Raw genomic sequence first — 25,946 nt, 5'->3', positions numbered from 1 at the left:
TGGATGAGTTGGGCTGAAGGACCTATTTCTGTGCAGCATTTCACCATGACTATCACTCTAAGTATTAGTGAATTTCTGTAAGGAATCCTGTAAAATGTACATTTTGCAACCTTGATACAACTGTGATGGAGAGAGTGAATGTTTAAGGTGGTGGATGGGTTGCCAATCAAGTGGACTGCTTTGTCCTGGATGAAAGTTAATTAACATTTATACAACAAATTAATTTTTACACTTAAAATATCTGCACGTCCACCTAGCTAAATTATTTTTTGTTTTGATACACAAAATTACTTACAAGCTCAAAATACTAGAATATACAACAAATAATGTGTTACAAATGAACATTTTCTCGAGAATGATATTCCCACATTAAAAAATCATTCTTATTCCTGCTGCATTTGCAACCTAACCTGTTTAGAAGTTTATAAATCTGCCTACAGTCATAAGCCTTTCATGTACGTTATATACATTGCCTGCAACACAGATGAAGAAAGTTTAATTTGTACCTGCAAGTTAAGAGAAGCTTATGTCCCACTACACTTTCAGTACAAATATTGGTTTCCATATGTTAAAGGTCTACATTAAAAAACTGGATAGAGAGAAAATCTTCTCCCATTTTGTTTAAATGAATTTTACAAGCAACTATCGCATTTTGGAATTATTGTGTTAAAAACTTCAGCATTTATAGGCAGTGGGAGGGAGTGAGGAAGAAAGAGATAGCGGGGATAAGGAGTAGATTTCATTTTGGCACTGTATCACAGAGTGTTGAAGTTTAGATGATGGTGAGGGTGTTGAATTTCAACGTGTGGTGAGGGATCACTTTGAGTGGAAGCACTCCTGCTGTTCCTGGCCCATAAGCAATGTTGCAAAAACACTTAACTGCAGGTTCAAGCAGCTCCCACCCTCACCTAGCTGCCTGGTTTCTCGAGCAGGCAAATTCTATTGCCACCAATGTGTTTGTTACAAGCAATGGGAAGTGTACCAGCAAAGATACAGTCAATGATAAAGACTGCTGACTGGATCAACTAAACTGTATTGCAAAAGAATAAGAGCAAAATACTACAGGTGCTGGAAATCTGAAATAAAAGCAGGAAGTGTGAGAAAAACAACAGGTCTGGCAGCGTCTGTGGAGAGAGAAACAGAGCTAACATTGTGAGTCCATCACACCGGCTCAAAATTTTAACTCTGTTTCTCTCTCCATAGATACTGCCAGACCTGTTGGGGTTTTCCAGCATTTTCTGGTTTTATTTGTTTTGTAAAGGAATTGGATTAACATTATCAGAGAGAGACATTAAATAGAATGTTGGCCGTGAGCAATTAATAAACCTGAGCTCGATTACACCTTCATTTATGTTAACATACAAATGGAATTATAGATTCTGTCACTTAGTTCCTCTGACTAATTTACCATTTAAACAATAACCACAAAATAAAAGAGCTGGGACAAAATTAAAGGGATGTTATAATGAACTTGAATCTATGAGTGTTGTCAAAGGATTCTAATGTTGACATTATAAAATGTGCATCAACTTGTCCAACTGCACAGAATGCCAATATTATTTGTACATCCCTTACTCTGAAGCTGAAAGACATTTGCTCCTTAAGCTAAAGAAAGAAGACCTTACGGAGGCTAGCTATTACTCCCCAATGCCACCAAAAATAAAGCACAGTCAAGTAAAGTCAGAGGTAGGTAGAATCTAAAATGTCCAGAGAGAAATTGTATTTATGGATACAAACATGCTCCCTGGGCAGTCATTACTTCTTTTCTTTTCCATCACAAATCTGGCCTGTGCATTCAATCACATTGAATCACCGAGATTAGTGAAGGAGAGAAGGCAGAAACATAAGAGCACTTGCACAAAGTCAAGCCATTCAATGGAGGACAGACAGTGGAACCTTTACCAAGAGAGCCATTACTGGCCAGCATTAAATTAAATCTCCAGCAAACTCCTTCTTAGGCAGAGGTCACCACTCTGTACTGAACATGGTCAGAGAATTCAATCTGAAATGGCCCACTCTAATCCCCTTATATGATTTCCTTCCTTTCCACATTTAATTACAGAAAGGAGATTAGTCAGCTCTGCTCCCTCGAGAGTCAGATGTTAAACAACCTCTGAAATTTAGAAAAAAAATACACAGGGAAGAAAAGGATTCTGCTGACCTGCCCGGAGGTGATCGATAGCAAGCGGGGGCAGATCGATTGCAAACAGCCAGCAGACTGCAGAGCAACAATAAAACTTCTACCTAATCAGGTAAATTAGGTTGCACTAACATTAATGTTTTCCAATCCAAGGACAAACCTGAACTGCTGTCAATCCTGGACAGTGTCATCATCTCTCCATCTCACTTGTCATTCCTCCCCTATTTACGGCTAGTGCACATTTCCCTGTTGTCAGCCCACTACATTTAAACTCCCACTCATTCCTGTCAAGACGCTTCAGGATTTTGTGTGCCCTAACTCTCTGTTGACCTGCCAACAACCACTGTAGGAACAGAAAAAAAAGGCCAGGAGGCCATTCAACCCCTCAACCCCACATTGCAACCGGTATCAATCATGGCTCACCTGCACCTCAATCCCATTTTCCTGCCTTTACTCCGTATCTCTTGACATCTTTAAGTTGTAAAACCTTGTAATACTTGCAAGAGTCACACTTTGAGGCTAACTAGGAATGTCACCCAGCTAGTTTTGAACATAAGAACATAAGAAATAGGAGCAGGAGTAGGCCATCCAGCCCTTCAAGCCTGCCCCGCCATTCAATAAGATCATGGCTGATCTGTCGTGGCTCAGTTCCACTTTCCCGCCCTCTCCCCATAACCCTTAATCCCCTCTCTTATCAAAAACCTATCAACCCGCGCCTTAAAAATATTTAGCGAGGCAGCCTCCACCACTTCAACGGGCAGAAAATTCCAGAGATTCACCACCCTTTGAGTGAAGAAGTTCCTCCTCAACTCCGTTCTAAACCGCCCCCCTTTTATCTTGAGGCTGTGCCCCCTAGTCCTACTGTCTTTTTTGAGCGGGAAGAGTCTCTCCACCTCTATCCTATCCATCCCATTCATCATCTTATACGTCTCAATGAGATCTCCCCTCATTCTTCTAAACTTTAACGAGTACAAGCCTAGTTTATTCAGCCTCTCCTCATAGCTCAACCCCCTCAACTCCGGTATCAGCCTAGTAAACCTCCTCTGCACTCCCTCCAAGGCCAAAATATCTTTGCGCAGGTGCGGCGCCCAAAACTGCACACAGTACTCCAGCTGCGGCCTCACCAATGCCCTATACAGCTGCAGCAAGACCTCCCTACTTCTTTATTCAATCCCCCTCGCTATGAAGGCCAGCATCCCATTCGCCTTCCTGACCACCTGCTGCACCTGCAAGCTGGGTTTTTGCGACTCAGGCACAAGGACCCCTTTTGGTCTGGATAATACCAGTGTTTGACTGATGCATTAATATTCAGAAGAGACTATGACTGGACAAACTCAAAATTGTAAACTCTGAGTCCAATTTTTCTAATGTTTACACATTATGATCTGTAAGTGTTCAAAGTTAGTTCAGATTTCTAATGGAGGTTCATCAACAACAGAACAAAAATCAGAAGCAGTGCTATCCACACCATCTGCCACCCTATCTAACTTCACTCTGTCTGCTTAAGGACTTGGCAGGAAATACTCAAATATTATGGTTGAATACTGCTGTCATTAAAGATTCATTGAAAAATAGCAAGAGAAAGGTTAGAATTGTTAGAAATGTGGAAGGATCTGATAGAATTAATTTTCCCCAATCCTTAATTATATTGTTAATGAATTTCATTCTTTTCCAAGATTGTAAAACCATTATTCCTTTAGCTCACTGAGGTTTTCTTTTTCCTATAATTAAATCTCACAATTCCAGTTGTCTAATCACTGCTTCTTGATTTACCTCATCTCATACTTTACCTCACATTTTCCACAATCTGGTCCAGTGCTCTGGGCTCCTCACCTAACTTTCCTTCATCTTTCTGAAGAATGATACCATGAACCCGGATTCCTAATAATCAACATTTGACACTTTGCTTACACAACAGTGTTCCCATACGCACATAAAATTGACTACTCAAGTCAAAGAATTTTACAGCACAGAGGAGTCATTCAACGGCTCGCTCATTTACTTCCCTAGTTGCCCTTAAGAGGATAGTGATGAGCTGCCTCCTTGAGCTGCTGCAGTCTCTTTTGCAGGAAATTATTGGAATGTGGAAAGCCCAACCAGGAATATTGGTGGCAGCAGAATCTGCAGCAGCTTTCAAAGGAGAAGCAGGTATATACACATTTTGTTAAAGAATGGGGAATAGCCAAACAAACTGGAGTGAGTGCCTGACAGTGCTCTGAGGTTTAGGTATAACGACAGTGCTGTTAGGGAGGGATTTTGACCCAGTGACAGTGAAGGAACGGTGATATATTTCCAAGTCAGGATGGTGAGTGACTTGGACAGAATCTCCAGGAGTTAGTGCTCCCCTATATCTGCTGCTGTTGCCCTTCTAGATGATAACACAGTAAAAAGTCTGACAACACCAGGTTTTAGTCCAACCTATTTATTTGATAATGTACTCACTAGCTTTCGGGGTTACCCCCTTCGTCAGGTGAATTCACCTGACGAAGGGGGTAACCCCGAAAGCTAGTGAGTACATTATCAAATAAATAGGTTGGACTAAAACCTGGTGTTGTCAGACTTTTTACTGTGTTTACGCCAGTCCAACGCCGGCATACCCACATCATGACTTCTAGATGATAGCAGTCGTGTGTTAAGAAGATGCTGCCTTAGCAGCCTTGGTGAGTTCCTTCAGTGCATCTTGTAGATAGAACACACTGCTGTACCTGTTCTGACGGTAGTGACGAGGTGAATATTTGTGGAAAGAGTAGCAATCAAGTGGGCTACTTTGTCCTGGATGGTGTCAAGCTCCTTGAATGTTGGAGTTGCACTCAGCCAGGCAAGGGGAAAATATTCCATCACACTCTTGACTTGTGCCTTATAGATGATGGACAGGCTTTGGGGAGTTAGGAGGTGAGTTACTCAGGGCAGGATACCTAGCTTTTAATCTGCTTTGGTAGCCACAGTATTTATATGGCCAGTTCAGTTCAGTTTCTGGTCAATGGTAACCCCCAGAATATTGATAGTGGGGGATTCAGTGATGGTAATGCTATTGAACATCAAGAGGAGATGATTAGATTCTCTCTTGTTGGCGATGGTCACTGTCAGGCACTCACTCCAGTTTGTTTGGCTATTCCCCATTCTTTAACAAAATGTGTTTATATCTGTTTCTCCTTTGAAAGCTGCTGCAGATTCTGCTGCCACCAATATTCCTGGTTGGCCTTTCCACATTCCAATAATTTCCTGCAAAAGAGATTCCTCTAACCTTGTTTTTTATCCAGAGATATAGTTTGTTAAAGAACAAGTGTCGGGGCTGATTGACTCATCACATTGAGTCCACATATACACTTATATATATATATATATATATACAGGTTGTTCAGCTTTTAAAAAGTTACAATGCAAATACTTACAATGTCCTTAGCTTTGGCATGTGGTTGAAGCTGGTTAGTGGGATGAGACTGATGTTGTTATTGTTGAGGGTGCTGAAAGACAAAGAAACAAATTCAAATTTATCTCAGATCTGTCTTACTAAATAGTGGTGAAACTAAACACTGTACAGTTAATGTTTGATATCTGGGACTGAGAAGTGACCTGAATTTTAAAGGTTGGTGCTACTACTCCCCTGTTTCCCTTTATCATGCACCATTCTTTGCCAAGAAACCCAAAAATGCACATGCTGCTGAGCTTCAGCCTAAGCTATTTCACAAAAGGGTAGCTTTGTGGTGTGCTAAAGAATGAAATACCCCTGCCTCCATCCATCGCTGGAGGGAAGTGAACAGCCTTTGCCCTATGCCCCCCTCAGACCCTCAGCTGAGATCATGAGTTTTGAAAGGAGGTTGCAGGACTGAGCACAATGTTATCTAGTACCGGTCACTGCTCAGCCTCAGTGTTGTGATGGCGACACTGTTTTGAGACATGCACTACTTTTAGTGAAAAAGCCTTGTATATATTCACACAATACAGGAAAATACTTCATGTGTAACAAACATCCATTGCCATTCAATAACCAAAGAAGTAAAGCACCCAAAAAAGTTTCATGAAGTGCAAAACTTGCTCAACCAACACATACAAAAAGATTTAAGTTTACATACACGTCTTGCAGTTCGTCAATATGAGCACCAATAATTTGTACCAGGGAACCAAGATCGTCACCTATAACTTCACTCACAATGGCGGTCATCAATCCAATGCCTATCAATTGGGTTTGATTGATTTAACTTCCTACTGTCTTAGTATACTATATTAGTATATAATGAAAGGTATTGTTTCTGCAGACGAAGCATACCATTCATAGAGAAGGAAAGGAGAGGGTGCAGAATGTACTATTACAGTCTTGGTTGGGTGAAGAGAAAAATTAACTTAATATAAGGTCGGTCTATTCAAAAGTCTGATGGCAGCAGGGAAGAAGCAGTTCTCGAGTTTGTTGGTATTTGATCTCAGACTTTGGTATCTTTTTCCTGATGGAAGAAGGTAGAGGAGAGTATGTCCGGGGTGCGTGGGGTTCTTGATTATGCTGGCTGTTTTTCCAAGGAAACAGGAAATGTAACCAAAGTCAATGGATGACAGGCTGGTTTGTGTGATGGGCTGGGCTTCATTCGCGACTCTTTGTAGTTCTTTGCCGTCTTGACCAGACCAGGAGCCACATCAAGTTGTATTACAACCGGAAAGAACGGTTTCTAGATACATCTGTAAAAGTTGGTGAGAGTTGTACTGGATAAGCCAAAGCTGGAGCCTGCTCACCAGCAAAATTACCACTACAAACAAGGTCCCACCTTGGCTGTCTCCAACATCTTTGATTAACAGTGAATTTTCTTGACTTTGCTCGGCTCCCCATTACCCAATCTTAACCAGACTCTTTCAGGAACACAGCACGGAGTGTACACTCCAGAATTAGATAATTATGGGTTGTGCAGCAAGATAAATAAAAGGATTCAAAAATGAGTAGTGGCAGAGCTTGCAAAAACACAGCCACTCCGCCACTTACATCACATGACCCCCTGAAAGCCATGTTTGATGTGAATTTCATAAGAAGTCTCACAACACCAGGTTAAAGTCCAACCAGTTTGGAGGTTATCCTATCAAATAAACTGGTTGGTCTTTAACCTGGTGTTGTGAGACTTCTTACTGTGTTTACCCCAGTCCAACGCCAGCATCTCCAGATCATGATATGAATTTGGCAGAGCAGGTCATTGAGGTTATTATGAAATGTTCCAACTAGTTAGGCCACTCTGGAGGAATACTGTAGTGGCAGCTTGACAACAATGCTACCATAAAATGTATCAAATTCTTGAAGCAAATGTTGCCATATTGCATGCAAGCATCAACCAATCACCGTGGCAAATTCTCTTCATGCTTGCCTTCCCTGTGCCTTTACCTATTATTGTGCTCCTACACAGTGACTATGGCATAGCCAACTTAAATGGGACAAGCTGCAGAAGATAGGCAACAGCAAGGATAGTGGTGGCATAGCAATGTTGGGAGGATGGATGTGTCATCCTAAGACAGGGCAGCAAGTTTGTTCTCCATGGAGCCACAATCACTCCGCTGGGGTGTCGCTTTGGCCAGCCTAATAAACTGGACCAATTACTGGAGAACAGCCAGATGCTGCAAGCCACTTTGAACACGGACATCCACCATCAGAGGGCAGCATCCTGAACTTGCAAGGCAGTAAATCGGAGGCTGAATCACCTCAAACTGAACCAGGTTTCTGCTTGTGAAGCCAATGGAAGATGGGCCAACAGCCATTAGATGCTGCATCATGGTTGAGTTTGTAAGTCTGTTAATGAGGTCAACATTTCAATGCTGGAAAACATAGGCTCCAAGTGCTGCACAAAGCCCTGGGTCAGGTTGGCACTGGAATCCTTCTTATTCCTTGATATCAACTGAAAGCTTACTAGCAGCTCATTGGCATGCCAAGCATTCTTTGTGCCTGCCCATCAGCCTTCTTCTGCAGGCCATATCGAAGTCCTCAACTGAGTCCTCTGCAGCAGAACACATATATCATTTTCCCACCCCCACCAACACACCCCTCCCTCCCACCCCAGTTCCAGGTGAGTTGACATTGCGTTACATTTGTCCATTGCTGTGGCTGCAGGCCACTCATGCCTGATGTCTCAAGACTTACATATTCCATTTTAAAGCTATTAAGAACATTAAGAGTCAGTATCTGAACCGGAAGAATGCAGCTAAGTGACAGGATTTTTGTTTATCAGTATCTTCCTGCTCTTCCTTCACTGTCTAGCCAGTTCTTGGGAATCTGAAAGGAGAAATGAATGACAGTAGGGTTGTTGTGAAAGGTGTGGGTGGAGTAACAAGGGGTAAATACACTGCAGTGTTTATCTCCATGTCCTGGAAGAGAGGGAGAAGTGTGTCAGTGAGTATGCTGCAAAGTGTTTGGGTGATGTGACTGTCATGATTGGCAGTATGTGTAAGCTGGGAGATGTGGATGTGAGGCTTGCAGCTGAGCTTAGTGTGTGAGGGTGAGGTGAGGCTGTGAATGCCAGGTATGATTGACAGAGATTGATGGTGGGTGAGCGATGGTGTGGCGCATCAGGAAATGTTGAGAGGTCATTGCTACAGTTAAAATCATACAGGATTGGAAGCTGCAATCACTGACCTTGACCGCTTGTGTGAGATCATTGAAACCCTTTTGGTACTGCGCTCTTGCCCTTGGATCTAAACTGCTGGTGTGCACTGCCATACCTATCTACTAATTTTGCATAGTTGCTCTGGAGAGTCTCCTGGCCCATTTCAAGGCCTCAAGCAAATTGTTAGGATGTCTTGGCTGCACTCTATTGATGATGATTGCCCACATCAAAATCACAAATAGACTGACTTCTCGCAGCAGCTCCAGTCACAGTACCTTTCTTTAAATATGGCTGGCTGACTTTAATTCCAGTAAGAAGTCTGACAACACCAGGTTTAAGTCCAACCGATTTATTTGATAGTAAACTCACAAGCTTTCGAGGTTCCCCTCTTCGTCAAGTGAATGAAGAGTTCTGGCCTCAGACAGAGCGTATAAAGCACAGACTTTGCATGACTTTAATTCCTGCATGTTTCTAACTATTTTGCTTTGCCTGGTTGTGCAAGCACGCAATAGCACAATTAGCATTAGCTGCCTGCTACAGTCAGTTAAATATAAGGGGCAGCAGGAAGTTTGCATGTGGCTTGCATCAGATAAAATGGGCATGAAACAATACCACACAGCAATCAGAGATAAAATCCCACCTCCCAGCCACCCCCACAGTTGGCATCCCCAACCTGTTAGGGGCTCTTACGAAATTTCATCCTTGGCATTCCCTACAGTGCCAGATACTGCATCAACTACTACAAAAACCACTGTAGCTCCGACTGCATCAACTACTGCACTCCCTACTGCACCAAGTTATGCACCTCCTGCTGCACCAGATGCAGCACTTCCTTTTGCACCTTGTACTGTACCAGATACAGTACCTCCTCCTGCATCAGATACTACATCTCAAACTGCATCAAGTTCTGCACCTCTGCATCAAATATTGCAACTCCTACTGAAATAAATACTGTACTTCCTACTGCAATAAATTCTGCACTTCCTATTCCAACAAATGTAGAACATACAACTGCAAATACTGCAACAACTGCTGCAAAATACATTTCATCTCCTATTTCACCATAAACTGCACCAGACATGGCACATTTTACTTCATCAAACACTGCACCGGTTACTACAAATTTTCTAACCAGATACCTGTGATTCAAATATTGCAACCACGCTGCATCAAATACAGCACCATCTACTGCACCATATATACACCTCTAACTTCCTCTATTACTGCACTAGATATTGCATAAAATACTGCACCTCTTACTGTCACAAATACTGCATTTTATGTACATTTTACAGCACAAGGTACTGCACTGCCTATTGCACCAATACAGTATCTTCTACTGAAGGACATATTGCACCAAATACTGCGCCAGATTTTGCAGCTCTTACTATATCAGACACTGGACCAGACACTAAAACCTACTCAACCAGATATTGCACCATTTCTTGCGTTAAACATTGCCCCTGTAATGCATCAAATACAGCACAGCCTACTGCATAAAATACTACATTTACTATTGCCCAGATATTGCATCTCCTAACGCACCAGATACCAAACTGCGCCATATACTGCACCTTTTACTGCAACTCCTACTGCACCTACTATTGCACTAGGTAGAACATCTCTTGCTACATTGAAAACTGTCCTTCCTGATGCATTACAAACTGAACCAAATACTGCACCAGGCACTTTCCCTTCAATTCATCAAATACTGCACCTCCTACTGCATCTAGTATTGTATCAAATACCACATCAGATACGGCACCTTCTACTGTATCAAATATCACCCCTCCTAGATCACTTCTTATTGTATCAAATATTGCACCAAATACTGCATCCCTAGTGCATCAGATAATACAACTCAATTACACCAGTTACGTTACCTCCTACTGCACCTGATATTGCAAATTCTCCTGCACCAGTTATTGTACCTTCCACTGCACATGATATTGCACCTCCAAATGCACCCTTGCTGCATCAAATACAGAAGCTCCTACTGTGTAGCTCCTACTGCAGACATGGGTCCTCCTACTAACACCTGATACTGTGCCACCTGCTGCATTAAATACAGCAGGTCACACTGCAGCATGTACTGTGCCTCTTACTGCATGTGCTACTGCACCAGATAATGAATCTCCAACTGAATCAAAAACTACACCTCCAACTGCAACCAATACTGCACCTAAGAACATAAGAAATAGGAGCAGGAGTAGGCCATCTAGCCCTTCGAGCCTGCCCCGCCATTCAATAAGATCATGGCTGATCTGTTGTGGCTCAGTTCCACTTTCCCGCTTTCTCCCCATAACCCTTAATCCCCTCGCTTATCACCTCTTACTGCAACAAATACTGCATCCCCTACTGCAACAAATACTGCAACAAACACTGCATCCCCTACTGCAACAAACACTGCATCCCCTACTGCAACAAATACTACACCCCTACTGCAACAAATACTGCACTTCATACTGCAACAAATACTGCATTTCCTACTGCAACAAATACTACACCTCCTAATACAACAAACACTGCATCCCCTACTGCAACAAACACTGCATCCCCTACTGCAACAAACACTGCATCCCCTACTGCAACAAATACTACACCCCTACTGCAACAAATACTGCACTTCATACTGCAAATACTGCATCTCCTACTGCAACAAATACTGCATTTCCTACTGCAACAAATACTACACCTCCTAATACAACAAATACTGCATTTCCTACTGCAACAAATACTCCACCTCCTACTGCAACAAATTCTGCACCTCCTACTGCAGCAGTTGTAGCAACTCTATTATGCCAGATAGTGTCTGTTACCACACCAGATACAACTCATCCTTACTGCATCATGTACTGCAGATTGCAAAACAGTGTAATTAGTTTTGCATTGTTACAGAGACATGCATGTTTCGACAACATGTACCAAATAGCCTCCTTCTGTTCCGTAAGCTTCAGTGGCTTTACAAATGAATACTTTGCTAACAGTAAATGATTCTGCTCACATTTAAATAAGAGATATTTGAACAAGACACCAGATGTTACCTGATATTGGTGCAACTCTTCAATGTGAACGTGATCAGAGGAAATTTCTAAAAGAAATTGATGCTCAGTCACCTAATTTGATCCAATAGGCTGGAGAATTAGCTTAGCCTGACATTTCCCCTTGTCTCCTGCAGTCAGGTGACCGATTCATCAAACCTCAATGCATCTTAGTGCATGTAATCTTCATTGTGTGTCCACGGCAGCATGTAATTGCTTTAACACAATGATATTACACTTAGCATGCAAAAGCCAATTACAGAGATCGGGCATCTTCTGACTACACATCTGCTCCAAATAATCTGAGGGAAGATTAGCACAATCAAGGTTTAACAAACTGTAATGTAATCCTAAGACAATTTTACAATTATTACCATTTCTCTGTTTTCAATCATTACTGCATTCAAAAAGCAAAATGTTTTTCTATGCCTGTTAGAAGTAAAACTACTATATGTTTTTCAAGGGGGGCCTTTTCAATGACTTCAAGAGAGCAATAGTGAGAGGTGAGGTACCTCATGACTGTACAAGCTCAGAAAGGAGGACTGCATGCCCAACTTGTTATATTCTGGACTTAATTGAAAGGTTTTGTACTGTTCAGAATGAGCCTCATTGTTTCCTCAGATATAATGCTTATCATTTGAGAGCAGATTTATTTTCCATTATAAACACATCCATATAAGTCTGCCTGCATGGCAAAAGGTAGATTCATAACATGATTGATTTTATTCAACTTATCTATTTTTTTTCTATTTTCACTAGCATGTCACAGTGCGAGGCCTGCATTTTCTGCATTGTTAGAATATTATTTCAAACATAAAAACAGTTCGCGAGGTGACAACTGTGCAGACCTATCTACCTTTCAAATGTTCAAAAGGTTAAGTGCTAATTTTATTCCAATTTTCTATGCTTCCATGCTGAAGCCATTTTGGTGGCAGGGTGACATAGTGGTTAGCACAGCTGCCTCACAGTGCCAGAGACCAGATTCGACTCCCGGCTTGGGTCACTGTCTGTGTGGAGTTTGCACATTCTCTCTGTGTCTATGTGGGTTTCCTCTGGGTGTACTAGTTTCCTCTCACAATCCAAAGATGTGCAGGTGGGTTGACTGGCCATGATAAATTGCCCCAGGGAGATTAGGTGGGTAAATATACGGAGTTGCAGGGATAGTACCTGAGTGGGACTGTTGTCGGTGCAAGCTTGAAGAGCCAAAATGGCCTCCTTCTGCACTGCAGATTCTATGATTCTGAATCTAAAGTTCAGCTGCCCATTCTTATCACAGAATCCACATCTGGTGACCCAGACAATTCCTCTTTGGCAGGTCGAAGGTGATATATCTGCAGCATCTTTGCCTCACCAGAAGGAAAAGATAGTGAACATGGGGAAATTAGAAAACTGCTCTGAACTGGCCTTGTATATCTTAAAATGGAATAACATCAAAACTGTGAAAGAAGAACACTGGTCCAAACTGTTTTTGTTTTCCCTTCTAGGTCAAGTTAGTGGTTTCACAGAGCTACATTTGAATCCAAGCTGCAAACAACTTCTACCACAGAGACATCGCTTCCTATTGAACTTACATATAAACATACAAATTAGGAGCAGGAGTAGACCCTTTGAACCCTTGAGCCTGCTCTGCCATTGGATAAAATCATGGCCGATCTGATTGTGCTCTCAACTCTATGTCTATGTCTACCCACGACACCTATTTGTCAATCAATTCCATGACCCTGCCTCCAGTGATCTCTGAGGAAGACAATTCCATAGACTAACAAAGCTCTGAGAGAAAAATAATCCTTCTCATTCCCTTAAATGGGAGACGGTTTATTTTTAAGCTCTATCCACTTGATCTAGTGTCCCCCCCATTAGGGGGGAAGCTTTCTTGGTATTCACCCCATCAATTCTCTTCAGGATGTTGTATGTTTCAGTTAGATCACCCTCACATTCTTCCAGATGCGAAAGAAGTCCAACCTGCCCAACCTTTCCTCATGGAACGACCGCTTCATCCCAGGAATCCATCAAATGTACCCTCGCTGAACTGCTTATACAAGTAAGGGGACCAAAACTGGACAAAGTACTCCAGCTGTGGGATCCTTGAAGTCACCACTGGTGACTAACGCCTAATCAGACAGTTGTGCACGGATGCATTAGGGAAGTGACAGCTACATCATTTGCAAGGCGCACTATCTTCAAAGTGGAAAGCAGCGATCAGTGTCGCAGGCCACAAACCTATTCCCTGGAGGAATGGAGCTTACAGGCGTAGAGCGTCACAGATTGCACTCACACAATCAGCTGCACCTCTCACATTAGCTCCACGATTTATGTGACCTATAAAGGTTTCTGTTCTATTAACGTTCTGATGATGCTGGAATGAACCCAATCATACAAATTGATATAAAACAACTTGAAACGATGCCTTCATTTTGAGGTAATTGAGCAAACCATGTTTATATGAAGCAATATGAAAATTGGATGGCTGGCCACCTTCTTATCTTCTGAGGGGTGACACATCTAAGAAACCAGCAGCAAAAGTACATACATCAAGCATATATAGATCTGAATTAATCTTAGAAATATTAAAGCAAGGTCCATTGCGTTGACTCGGTGGATGGGTGAAAAGAAGGTTGGTGAGCATATCCCACTGTATGCACCATCATTCCAATCTATTGCATTTTACACAAGTTAGCAATATAAAGGGGAATCACCATTCAGTAATAGGGTGGGGGTGCCTAATACCAGTAAACATGCTGAAGAAGTAGATGATGGAGACTTGCAGGAAGAAGACTACTGTTCCATTTCCACACAACACTTTCAATTAACTGTATAAGGCTGTGCATGCACAATTAATCCTGCCCCATTTGCTAATATACATAGGCTAAGTACATCTGCACCTTAGGTACAATGAATGGACAAATTTCCACCCTCTGTTAAGCAAATGTAGAATTTCTGAAAGATGAAATAAAAGATAAATATTGCCCAAAACAAGAAGCAGCATAAGTCATCATATTTTCCTCCCACTGCTTCCCCTTGGTGAGTTCAATGTAACTCATCAGTTCCTGCTGTTTCTAACATTGTGTGTCAGGGATAGTACAGTGGAATTAAGGGGATGGCACTCTATTGATTGCTTGAGGAAGGCTCATTGCATAGAAGTGCCTCATCTATCTTTTTTGTGCAGGGTCCTGTAATATCTGATAACGTGGGAACCGCCTGATCCTTCCTGCTACTTTTTCAGTCAGAGGATGTGGCCAACAAGGTTTTAACAAATGCTTTGTTATCCTGAGACATTACCGCCTACCAAACAGAGTATATAATTTGTCCTCTCAGGAAGGTGCTCTTCAAGAAGCAAAGAGGAAAAATACATATTACCCAGTGTTGAAGTGGTCTAGAGTTTGAGCAGAGATGTAGGGCTTTGGGAGGCCACAATGGTTTGCAGATATCCCTCAGTTGGCCATGCTGTTTTACGCTTTATAACTGCTGAATAGAAGCAATGAGAAAACAGATTTTTTTTTGGGAGAACTTTGCCTTATGTGACACTATGAAGGGGTAGTATTCCTCCTTCATGTGCTCTCTGTGATCTTATGAAAGAAGTTCTGTCCAGAATGCTTTCCTCTAACCAGCATTTCCAAATAGATAATACAAGGAAAACTCAAGTCAGCCTGAAGACTTTTCTGACATACCAAATGATGGTTGTGTTTGTCATAAGCCAGTTATCATATGAACCCAGGACATTACTGCTGGACATTCTTGTAGAGAAGCATCATTTTGCCCATCTGTAGCTACACCTATTGTATGATCTTCTTTCTGTCGTGACGTTAGAACTGGAGTTGTTGACTGATCATTCTGCAGCACTCAACTCCATTCACTACTTTCTCAAGAATGAAACAGGCCACAACCCTGCAATATGACCTAGACAATACCCACAGGCTTGGGCTGACAAGTGACTAGAAACATTCATGCCATATCAATACCCAGCAATGATCTTCATCAGCAACCAGTTGCCCTCTATCCCTCGGTCTTCAATTCCACCAGTCATTGAGACCCCTACTACAACTATCCTAAGTGCCACTATTGACCAGAAGCTAAACTGGAATGGCCATGCCTTCAATTTTTAAAAAATTATTCTTTAATGGGATGTGGCTTGCTCATTGGTTGCCCATCCCTAATTACCCTTAAAATGCATGGTTTGCTGGGCCATTGTAAATGACAGTTTAAGTTACCGTGAGTTACATGTAGGCCTGGCCAGGTAACGATGGCAGATTTCCAGTCCTAAACAGCAATGACGACAGTTTCATGGTCACTCCCTCCTAAGACTGGCTTTATGTTTAGTTTTTTAAAAAATATTAATTGAATTTAAATTTCACCAACTGCCATGGTGGGACTTGAACCTGTGTTCCTAGGGGATTAATCTGGGCCTCTGAATTACTAATCCATTGACATTACTACTAGGCCATCGCATCCCCATAAATTGAGGCAACAAGAGCAGAGCAGAAGTGAGCTGCTTTGTGAGGAGCTGATCACCTCCTAACCTTTCAAAGTCCTTTCACCACATGCAAACTTGGTGGAACAGTTGCTATTTGCCTGAATGGGTGCAGCCGAATCAACACTCAAGAGGTTCTGTGTCATCCAGGTCAAAGCAATCCACTTGACTAATTCCCCTGTCGGTGCACTCAATTTCAGAACCCCACTGTGCTGTGGGGTTATTTATAAAATTGATTTTGAGATATTTGAATACAGAACATATCTTTGTATAGCCATTGTGAATATTGACTGCATGATGCATGCTGCAGGATTACACTGATACATTACACTGTGTCTAGTCTAGGAACTGTTCATATCCAAGTATAATGTAATTTGCTTAGTACAAAATAATGGGAAAGGAAAGAACAGTACATTTTGCCTCACCATTGGCCCTATTGGATGGGATCACTTTTCTTTTGTCCAATTCAAGTTGGAACCTCGGTGCTGGTCTAAACCCATTTCTTCAAGCCTGGGGGAGATTGAATGATAGAAGGGGATTTGGATAAAAAAAGAAAAATCTTAAGGCGGGGTGTTTGTTTGTGTGATGCTCCTAGAGATAAACGTTGATACCCCTGGGCAGGTAGCGCCGGGGATTGCTACACGTACAGCTGTCTTAATTGACATCACTGAAGAAAAGTGAGTGGGTAGCACAAGTAATGGTCACGGAGCTGTCCGCCCTGGGTTAATCATCATACTCGGGGTAGCACCACTAAAACGGGGGTTCCACAAACTCATTCCTCAAACTCACCTTGTTCGATATGGTGCCTTACACACTGAGGATGTCCCGAAGTGTTTTTCAGTCAATGAAGTTTATTTTGAATTCTAGTCACTGCTATAGTGTGGTAAACACAGCAGCCAATTTGCCACAGCAAGCTCCTACAAACAACATCATAACAACGAGAGTATCTGCTTTATTCTACTGATGTTGTACTAAGGATAAATATTGGTCAAATAACAGAAATAATTCCACAGCTCTTCTTCAAAAATAGTGTAACGGGATGCTTTCTGCACACCTTACATGGACAAATGGAAAACCTTGCTTTAATACCTCATCCAAAAGACAGCGCCTCCGACACTGGAGCATTCCCTCAGTAATGCACTAGAACATCAGCAGCAACTTTGGCCGAAGACCTCCTCGTTTGAGGTTGGGATTCCCCGGTGCTGCTGAAAGCAAATGGAGTTTTGGCTGGAATGCCAAATTCTCCGTTCTCACTTGAAATGGGGTGGGCACAGATAAGATCGGAGAATGTCACCCCTTTTTCTCTGGAGCAAGGCTTGAACCCACAATCTCAGAGCTGAGAATGCCACTAATTGCTGTGTCCCCAGGAATTGTACATGTTCAGGTAATAATTTCAATAGTCACTGTTTCCTTATTTGAAATTTTCATATCATTGCCAGGGCTCAGTTCACAGCAAAGCACTAGTAAGAAGACAGGCTTAGTTTAACCTCACAACGAATAATAATTCCCAAATAATTGTAGCAGATTACAACACGAGGTAAAGGGGATTAACCTCTGTGGGGCACACTAGCCCTTTTCTGCAATGCTGCTGCCTCAGTAAGCCTCAGAGCAAGTCAAGCAAACAAGTCACCCAAGCCTCTTACCAAGCCTTTAAATTCACCCAACTGCCAAGTAAGAGCCATGGCAATTGACCTGAAACATGTAGAAGTTCCAGAAATAATGCCAGCGAGTGAGGCACAGTTTCATTGACAGTGAGAAAAAGGGAATGAACGTTAAACAAAGACATGTAGCGAAATTACAGATCATGAGGTGAGCAAATGTGACAAATGTGATCATGTGAGAATTTAACTGTGCAAAATGGGAGAGACTCCTGAAATAATATTAATATGAGAACACACCAGAACAGTGGTAAGCCCATTCTGGTTCTATGGCCCACAGGACATAGCCTTGGTTGCCGATCACTGCGCTAGACAGTGTGACTGTGCACATGCCCATATGGACAAATTTGGAATAATGAGAATTAAGGAATATAAATCTGTACCAAAGGATTTTTTTTATTAAAGAAGAGATTACGACAGTGTTTTATAGAATCATAGAATCCTACAGTGCAGAAGGAGGCCATTCGGCCCATCAGGGCTGCACCGACCACAATCCCACCCAAGCCCTACCCCAATGACCCGATGCATTTACCCTAGCTAGTCCCCCTGACTCTAAGGGATAATTTAGCATGGTCAATTCACCTAGCCCGCACATCTTTGGACTGTGGGAGGAAATCAAAGCACCCGGAGAGACCCACATGGACACAGGGAGAATGTGCAAACTCCACACAGACACAGGAATCTATGACAGTGTGAGTTCTGAGCACCAGAGTGTCAGAAGTTAAAAGAGTAAATAGAATGCTTTAAAATTAAACAGAAATAAAAATCAATTAAAGAAAAAAATCAAACTAGTAAGATCAAAAGGAATTTCAGTTTGAAAAGATAAAGGAACATCTTTGAAAGGATACTGAACCACAAAGGGGAAACCTTCCATTCTGAGGCATTATCACCTCTCACATCAGCAACCAATATTCGCAATCGCTGGGAAAAAGAGAATTTTCTATCAAGATGCTTCAGAATATCAAAATCAAAACAAAGTAACATGCTGTTTTTGGTCCTTTCAACTTACATAAAGTTACAATTAATTGCTTCAGATATGACCCAACTGCCACCCAGCAACTGATGGCTGTCACCTGCCTTGTTAGGATTGCAGCATTGATTATAAATTTATGTTGCCCATCCAGTCTTGTGTTCTCGATTTGACTGATTTTAAATTCTGGGAGCAGCAAGGCGGAACAGTGAGAGAACACAAACTGGTCTACAGCAGCGCCTTTCTGAGCTCGGTACTAACATTAGGGCGCCCTCAAAGAAGCCACTGGGATCAGTCATTCTGCAGTGGCAAAGATGACATTCCTATTATTCGGTTGCTCACTAGCCTGTATGGTTAAGTACACCCTGACAAAGATTAACTGGCACAGGCTTTGTGGCAGCAGAAATTGAAGCAACATATCACCATTAAAAACCCCTTCTTCATCACAGATCCTACAGCCACAAGCTCCCCCAACTGTTGGTTTCAACCTGCCACACCAATATCGAGCGTTCTTCAAATGTTTCTGCACCGACCAAGGCCTTTGTGCAAAAATTGGCACAGTGGGTCTTAGAACCACTACAGTGCAGAAGGAGGCCATTTGAACCATTGAGTCCGCACCAACAACAAATCCACCCAGGCCCTTTTCTCATCACCTCACATACTTACCCTCCTAATCCCCCTGATACTCGGATCAATTTGTAAAGGCCAATCAACCTAACCTGCACATCTTTGGACTGTGAGAGGAAACCGAAGCACCTGGAGGAAACCCATGCAGACACAGGGAGAATGTGCAAACTCCACACGGACAGAGACCGGAGACCAGAATTGAACCCAGGTCCCTAGCACTGTGAGGCAGCAGTACTACCACTGTACCACCTTGCCACCCGAGGGTTAGCAGGGAACTGCAGCTGTGATGCACTCCAATTAATGACTCCCATCATTTTGAAAACAAAATTGAGCGGAGGACTCAGAAAGCTCCATTTAGCAACTGCAAAGGTATTGCCTGGCTTGGTGACTACTGCACAGGCTAAAGAGAAAAACTCTTTTGATTTTCAGATCTGTCTATGTTCACCAGGGTGGGTCAATAGCAAAAAAGGTAATTGTGTCTTTAAAAGAAGAAAAAAATGTCCTGCAGATTTAGTGAAATTGACCATATTCTCAATTTCGAAGTTAGTCACCTAGCCACAGAGGTTGGCCACATTTTGGAGCAAATGGGAAGGCATTGGCCGACTGGTATTATTGCTAGGTTATTAATCCAGCTAATGTTCTGGGGACCGGGGTTCAAATCCCACCATGGCAGATGGTGGAATTTGAACTCAATAATAAAAAAAATCTGGAATTAAGAATCTGCTGATGACCATGAAACCATTGTCGATTCGTGGAAAAATCCATCTGGTTTACTAATGTCCTTTAGGGAAGGAAATTTGCCATCCTTACCTGATCTGGCCTATATGTGACTCCAGACCCACAATAATGTGATTGATTCTCAGCTGCCTTTTGAAATGGCTTCGCATGCCGCTCAATTCAAGGGCGACTAGGGGGATGGACAATAAATGCTGGCTCAGCCAGCGATGCCCAAATCCGCTGACTGAATAAAAAAAAGGATAGCTTAATACGGAAAATATAGTACATTTATAATGAGCACCATTGTTTCAGTAACAGCACCTCTTCCTTCCCACAGAGAAGTAAATCTGACTTCTTAAATGTCCAACACTCAGTCTGTGGTAAATTCACTCAAATGAGTGCATGAGTTTTAACTTAGGACTGCAATACACTTAGGCAGTATGCAGTCAGCAGCACAGGTTGTTGGCTGGGAGGAGTTACTGAACCTAACAGCATGAGGGAGGTGGATTAATATCAGTACAGATATCAATTTAGGATTGTGTCATGCACATTACTTAGCTGCTCCACCATGGGCTCAGAAAGTACTCCCGGTCAATTTCACCAACTAAGGTCACGAGCACTCACTGTTCAAATTGAATATCACATCATCCCCAGTGTGCTGCAAAGCTGATGGTAAAGGCCAATCATAAAGTCTGGAAATATTTAATCAATGTGATCTTAACCCAAATTTGAACCTATTACAAATTAGGTACTGGTTACAAAAATACAAAAAAAAATTGCTTTTCAGAGCAATTTGACAGGAATCCTTGAATAGTCAAGAGAAGGGGATGGGTGACTACAATTGAATCAAGAGGTTCAAAAAACCAATTTCAGAACATATTATTCAATGTTCTCTCCCCCATTCCCACATACTCCGCAGCACCATCCCCCCCCCCGACCCCAGCCCTCCATCTGTCCCATGGTTACATAGAACTTTACAGCATAAAAAGAGGCCATTTAGCCCATTGTGTCAGATTCATCTGTTGATTCTAATCCCGTTTTCCAGCACTTGGTCTGTAGCTTCGTATGCTATGCGATTTGGGTGCTCATCTAAATGCTTCTTGAATGTTGTGAGGGGTTCCACCTCCACCACATTTATATGCAGTGAGTTCCAGATTCCCACCACTGCCTGGGTGAAAAGGCTTTTCCTCAAATCCCTCTCCACCCCCACCAAATCTCCTGCTCTTTACTTTAAATCTATGTCCCCTGGTTATTGACCCCTCACTTACGCAAGCGATGGAAGTCCACTGCTGGACCTCACACCCCTATGTGTCGTGAATGAACATAGACTATGAGCAGGATCATCTATCTAACGCTGGAAGGCATTGAAGCTGTGTTGAATCCCTTCACGGCTGGGACTGTGGGTGTTTATACACCCACACTTCCTGGATCACTGGATAACACAAGGGGCCAGGCAACGCTGCGTAACTATTCCTTTCCTTACCCTAGGCACATTGAGAGTGACCACAGCATCCTCTCCATTGCTCCAGCTGAGATGAGCTCCAGCACAGTGAAAATCTGGACTATCGGCTTAATGATACGGGCTGGCACTCCTGCTGGCACCAGGATATCAAGAACAGATATTGAGAAATTAAAAATTCCACAACATCCAATGGAGGCAAAAGAAAAGGTCGTCAAAAATCTAATTTCTCCCCAGTTTTGAAGATAATCTGACAGTAATGAAACAATTGTAGCATCACTGAGGTACCAGGAAGTGCAATGGATGCTCACAGTCATGATAAAAGAAAAACCAAGAACATGCAGGTTGTCCTTCAGTATCAGAACAAGAAAGGTTCTGAAAACCATTAAATAAAATGTTCTCAGTACAAATGAGAAATAAAAAACTTATCCTCCTTCTTTCACCTATTAAATCATGCATTATGTATGACTGATATCAGCATATTAGTATAATGCATTACTGTATGCCTATTTTAACTGCAAGCTTAAATAGCTAAGCCAATTACAAATTTGCTTCTTGGGACATAGCATGCGAAGGAACAAAATTCAAGGCAAGGACAATAATATAACCAAACTGGACTGATATAAATAACGTGGACACCGAAGATAGGCGAGTATATCCCTTACCTTTAATCCCTAATTCTAATAAGGACTACACATGCATTAAATAAATAAATTGTGCCTTGGTTAACTCCTTACTTTAGCTCAGCTGAGTTAAAATGATATAAGTGCCTGCCAGACAATTTCAAGACCTTGCGGATAAGAGCCAGCCTAAAATTCCTGAAGCAACATACCTCTCCCGGCAAAATGGTTCTTGCTTGAAAGTACATCGGTGCGATGTGAATAGACCAAGATAACATGGTAGACCTGAACATCAGGACTTTTTTTTTCCTCTGGTTGCGCTAACGCATTGCACTCCACATTGCCGCTTTCCCTTTGGTCGCTTTGCGTTTACCCCTCCCATCGCTTGACTGCGGCGATTTTATGCTGGCTCAGGCGTGCTGACGTCAGGGGGATTGGTACTGATTTATCACTGCGGTCAAAAAATACCAAGCCTCTTTTTAACTGCGGCAATTTGTTGGTTGGGGGGGGTGGGCGGGACAGGAGGGCTGTTGGGCTTGAGAGCTGCACAAAACACGCCTGGTTCATGACTGAACTGCCATTGCCAGAGCTTGATGGATTCAACAGGACATGGGCAGGAGGAGGAGGAGGAGGAAGCAACTGTGCAATTTTATGGATAATTGAGTGCCCGCAGCCTAAATCCAAAGCTTCAGTCTCACACTTTGTGTAGAAAGGTGCATGAGCAGTGGAAGGAGTGAGGCTCTAGCTCAGAGTGACAGTGGATCTGTGTCATTCACAGAGCCTGGTATTGAGTTAAGCAGTGCTGTGTGGATCAGGGATCAGAATCAGAGGTTGGAGTGGGAAAAAAGGGGAGAATGACCTGTGTTTTGTCTGTGATGGACTAACATCCTTGGAAACAACTAGCTGTGTTGCATCTGATGTTAGGGACACCTCAGTCTGCTGATTCTCTTTGCTCCTAGGTCTGACAAATGGTCCTCTAGACTCAAAACATTGACTTTATTCTCTCCCCACAGATGCTGTCAGGCCTGCTGAGATTTCCCATCATTTTTGTTTCAGATTCCAGCATCCGCAGTATTTTGCTTTTCACTTCCAAGGTTGCTTGCTGTAGTTTTGATGTTGCCAAGGAAACAACTCTTTTTTTCCCATCAAGCAACAAAAGTGGCTAGCAGTAAAACTTTATAAAAGCATTAGGAAGAATGATTAAGGGATTTATTGATCTGCTGGAAAAAAAAAGACAGAAAAATGACAATTTCTGCAGTCTGTTTCTGGCAGGGAGACAGTAAAGCTAAAAGGGAGCACTTTGCAGCATCAGAATTTGGCCAATCGGTATCTAAAAGCATTGCACACAGTTAATGGGATTACTGTTACTTAGCTGATTCACTGAGACAAACAGTATGGGGTTTAAAGAACAGTCATCAGTGAATCAGCAGTCGTCTCCTTCAAGTGACCATTCATCTCAACTGAAGCCACAGCAGTCCTTCCTCACTGGCTGCCCAGAATTAGCTGGTAAGCTAAGGAAGCGAACGCTGCAAACTTGACACTTCTCCCAAAGTCTTTTCCTTCGGCCTTGCCAATTTTGTGACGGTGGCAGGAAGATTACTATTCTGGGATTTGTGTACCTATTATGTTTGCCTTACTAGCTCTTTCCCACCCTCCCTCATTCTTGCATACGACAGGATTAGCAGATGTGGCGGTAAAAGACATTCAGAACCGTTAATGCGGCACTCGCGGTGTTGAGCACACCATGAAGAAACTGCTGAAAGCTGCAGAAAACTCCGCAGGGAATTTATTTTCACCTAACGGAAGACACTTGACATGAGGAACATTATTCAACAACTAAGGAATCTGTAGCATGTGCATGTGTGTATGTGCATGCATGCGTATATGCGTACACACAACATTTCTTAAAGAGATATTTTTCAACTGAAAATGGTAATATACTGTCTTTACGGGGTCCACACTGCATGTACATCCTGTTGAACTTGTATTTATACATCTACGGAAAATCACCAGTGGTTAGTACTGCTGCCTCACAGCGCCAGGGACCCAGGTCGATTCCCTGCTAGGGCACTGTCTGTGCGGAGTTTGCATGTTCTCTCCATGTCTGCGTGGATTTCTTCCGGATTCTCTGGTTTCTTCCCACAGTCTGAAAGACGCACTGGTTAGGTGCATTGTCCATGCTAAAAATCCTCCCACAGTGTACCAGACAGGCACTCAAGTGTGGCGGCTGGGGGATTTTCATACCAACTTCATTGCAGTGCTGATGCAAGCCGACTTGCGACACTAATAAATATGCTTTAAAAACAACTTTAATCGTCCAGGAAAATATATCTGCAGAATGGTTCCTTGTTTGCAGTCCCAAAATGTAGTGGGCTAAGCCACATTAAAATACCTCAGTCTCAATGCAGTCAAAATTGAAATGATGCACAAGTTTTCTGACCTCCCCTTTCTTACCTAAAATTTGTTGCTCATAAATAGGTCATTGACCTAACAGGTCCATGTTGCTCCACACAAGCCTCCAATGACCCTATCTCATTGAACCATACCAGGATAGCCTTCTATTCCCACCTCCCTCATGTATGCGCCTATCTTCCTGTTGAGTGTGTCTATGTTATTCTTCTCAACTACCCCATTTGGTAGCAAGTTCCATTTCTAACCATCCTCTAAGTAAAGTCCTTTCTGCTGAATTCTTTCTTGGATTTATTAGTGAGTATCTAATATTTATGACCTCTAGTTTTTGTTTCAGTGTAAGACACCTACTATCTGTCTATCCAATCAAACTCCTTTATAATTTAAAAGGCCACTATTAGGTCACCTTGCAGTTTTTCTATAGAAAAAGAGGCGCAGCCTTTTCTGAAAGTGCAGTCAGGGAAACAGAAAGAGCTTCACCAAGTGCTACCTATTGAGGTCAGTGCACATGTTAGAACCTCAAAGCATTGAATTAATTATTTTTCGACTAATTTCAGTGGTAATGTGATCACCAAATCAGATGTTTCATTAAAGGAAAACTAGCATGTAAGAACAGCTACCTGACACATTCCCTCGGTTCTGCGCAAAAAATGGATAAGTGCAGTGTTCTGGGCCAATTCCCATTCACAAAAGGGAAGAAGGACTATGTGAACCACAGCTTTAAGACTGATAATAAAGTAATTATTAATAAAAATGAAATCCTGCCCATTCCTGTTTCCTTTGCTTACCCAGTGCTGTTGCCTTATAAGAGAGTACGCAGCATTGAATGGTTACTTTGGCCAGGGATAGGCTGAAGGGGGTTAAGGGACCGGTGTGACATTCACAAAGAAATATTTTATTTCTGAAAGGCACACTTAGCAATATGTAATGCTGGGGGACACCATTTTCAAGCTATTTGCTGGACTTGTTCAGAGCACTGAATGCTGGGTGTCTCAGCGCTCCTATTAAAGCTTTATTTGTTGTCATGAAATCCAGAAATGACTTGCCACCTGTGCATAATAATATCGGTTGCTCATGACACTTCCTCTTCAGTAATGACAGGAGAAACAAAGCCCTGTTCATTTTTTTAAAATCTAGGTATTCTGTTAATCACATACATGGCCCATTTTCAGCCACATCCATCCGATATGTAAAATCCCAGAGAATCAGTGAGGACCCCAGGTCCTCAAAAGATCCTATGAATGGACAGGATAGAAGAGAGGCACCTC

The 25,946-nt window shown here is 42.4% G+C and overlaps 1 protein-coding gene across 1 annotated transcript in view; it reads right to left on the bottom strand.

Annotated features, from left to right (window-relative positions):
• Nucleotides 1-25,946, bottom strand: part of LOC145351942 (slit homolog 3 protein-like) — a 623,540-nt gene that overhangs the window by 263,465 nt on the left and 334,129 nt on the right. Inside the window, exon 7 of the mRNA XM_080201750.1 lies at nucleotides 5,533-5,604. Coding sequence (XP_080057876.1) covers nucleotides 5,533-5,604 — 72 coding nt within the window. The remainder of the gene's footprint in view (nucleotides 1-5,532; nucleotides 5,605-25,946) is intronic.

Source organism: Carcharhinus amblyrhynchos, chromosome 13 (genome assembly GCF_965287045.1).
Source record: "Carcharhinus amblyrhynchos chromosome 13, sCarAmb.v2.hapA, whole genome shotgun sequence".
NCBI classification, from domain to species: Eukaryota; Metazoa; Chordata; class Chondrichthyes; order Carcharhiniformes; family Carcharhinidae; genus Carcharhinus; species Carcharhinus amblyrhynchos.
The sequence above is the reverse complement of the archived record's forward strand: the minus strand, read 5'-3'. Positions and strand labels throughout refer to the sequence as shown.